This window comes from Charadrius vociferus, unplaced genomic scaffold (genome assembly GCF_000708025.1).
Source record: "Charadrius vociferus isolate BGI_N301 unplaced genomic scaffold, ASM70802v2 scaffold548, whole genome shotgun sequence".
NCBI classification, from domain to species: domain Eukaryota; kingdom Metazoa; phylum Chordata; class Aves; order Charadriiformes; family Charadriidae; genus Charadrius; species Charadrius vociferus.
Genome location: NW_009649587.1, coordinates 89,108 through 91,252, shown reverse-complemented (window position 1 = coordinate 91,252; position 2,145 = coordinate 89,108). Strand labels below are relative to the sequence as shown.

The 2,145-nt window shown below is 41.7% G+C and overlaps 1 protein-coding gene across 1 annotated transcript in view; it reads left to right on the top strand.

Annotated features, from left to right (window-relative positions):
- Nucleotides 1-1,669: 1,669 nt before the first annotated feature.
- Nucleotides 1,670-2,145, top strand: part of LOC104291173 (poly [ADP-ribose] polymerase 8-like) — a gene marked incomplete at its 5' end in the record, with an annotated part of 64,018 nt that continues 63,542 nt past the window's right edge. Inside the window, one exon of the mRNA XM_009890373.1 lies at nucleotides 1,670-1,795. Coding sequence (XP_009888675.1) covers nucleotides 1,670-1,795 — 126 coding nt within the window. The remainder of the gene's footprint in view (nucleotides 1,796-2,145) is intronic.

The window sequence follows — 2,145 nt, the reverse complement described above, 5'->3', positions numbered from 1 at the left end:
GGAGTTGGACTAGATGATCTCTAGAGGTCCCTTCCAACTCTGAAAATTCTGTGAATTGGCATAATTAAAGAACTGAAAAATATTTTCTAGTCAGATGTGCAGAAAGGTCTGTATTTAGTTAATTAAGAGGAGGGCTGAAAGGTTGCTTGAGCACAACAGTAAGGTAACTTCCCCAGTTCCAATAGCAATGCACTTACTGGTTCATACACTTCTAGATTTCAGTATGTGGCTTAACTACATTGCACACTGTCACGGTTTAAGCCAAACTGGCCATCAGGTGAGCAACAGATGCTTCCCCCTACCCCTCTTCAAAGAGAGAGGGAGAGGAGGGAAAAAGAGACATGAGTTTAGAAAAAAACTGAACTACTTTAATGAAATATTAATAATAAAATAAAAAGAAAATAATGAAAAAACTTACAAAACCATACCAAGCTCCCAGGATGACAATCACATCACTGGCTGGCACTGGGGCAGTCCCAGGCTGGACTCAGTGACGGATGGGAACTGGATTCGGGATCTGCATTCAGGATCGGGATCAAAGGCAGATGAACAGAGTCCTCCTCGGACACCAGCCACTGAAGAAAGAGGGCTGACCCTTTGATCCCTCAGCTTTTATACTGAGCATGAGGCAAATGGGATGGAATACCCTCGTTGGTCAGGTTTGGGTCACCTGTCCTGTTCGCTCCTCCCTGCAGGTGGGACCCCTCTACGCTTTTCCTTTCCGACCCTCCAACGGGGCAAATAACAAAGTTGGTTGGCCTTGGTTGTTATAGCAATAAGTATAAGCAAGAGCCTCTCTGCCTACCATGCCTTGGCATCAACTATAAACATAGGTCTTATCAGTCTGAGAGCGAACAGCTTCTGCACAATATGCTGCCAATTTCAGTAGTTCGAAGAGGCCCAGCTAAGAAGCAAAGTTGCTGAACAAAATTGGTCCTGTTTTACCTCAAACCAGGACAGAGTCACAGAGTAATATGGCTTAGAAGGGACTGCTGGAGGTCACCTAGTGCAACCTCCTGCTCCAAGTAACGCTGACTTCAAAGTTAGTTTAGTTCACTTCAGGGCCTCAGGCAGCTGAGCTGTGAAAATCTCCAGCCTTTGTGGGCAACCACTCTTCTGTGGATGTCTTTTCTTTATAGCCTTTATGTTTTTTAGCTTCACTTGCTACAACTTGTGACCACTGCCTTTTGCTGTATATCTCTGGGAAGTGTCTGGCTCTGTCTTCTATGTAAATCCCTTTGGGTAGCGTAATATTTGACATCCCTACCTTCATGTTTGTGCTTTAGGAGAATATGCTCCTACTTGAGCAGTGTGGATGCTGTAGCCTACCTCTGTAGTCACTGGAGAGATGGATGCCTATAGCTGGATAGAAAGCCTTTGAATCAGTTTGTCTGTAGATCTCCATGAGAGGCATAATTATATAAGACTTGTAGTGGATGTTTATACAGACTGTATTCTCAATAAGAGTTCCATGTGAATTAGTTTTATGTGGGGGAAAAAAAGCATTTTTGAGGAGCTGAAGCACCCAGTAGTTAGTCCGCATATGTGACAGAGAAACTGTCTGAGGACATTGCATCATGTCGCCTGTGTGGTGAATTGACACCCTAGTATTAAAGTGAGTATGTCTTGGCTAGGATAAGAAAATCTTTTTTTCTTTCTTAATTTGCAGAATCATTCAGACATTTGTTACACAACAGTGGAAGAACAGCAAAGAGAAATCTAATTGTACGCACAATAAGAAAGTGTCTGACAAAAAGGTGAAATCCCCTCTGCACATCTTTTCTACGTTGCGCAGGTAATAGCAAGGAAAATGAGCTGTTACCAGCTGTTAAAAATCCACAGCAGACTTCACAAGGTGAAATGTTGACTTTTCTCCATAGAGAAGTGCTCTATTTATATCTTACCTCATGGGTTTCCAATCCTTGCCTTGCATGACATCAAAAGCAAACTAGGTACTAAGACTATTTGAAGGCAGAGCATTTCAGTGCCCTGCTCTCTGAAACAGCCATGATTCAGCTAGAATTGGAAATAATTCATTTTATATTACTTAATTTGATTGTATTTGTACCTTTACTAGCTTAGTAGCATTTGACTGTTACTTGAATAGCAGGAATATATATAAAATATGTGTTATATATTATATAT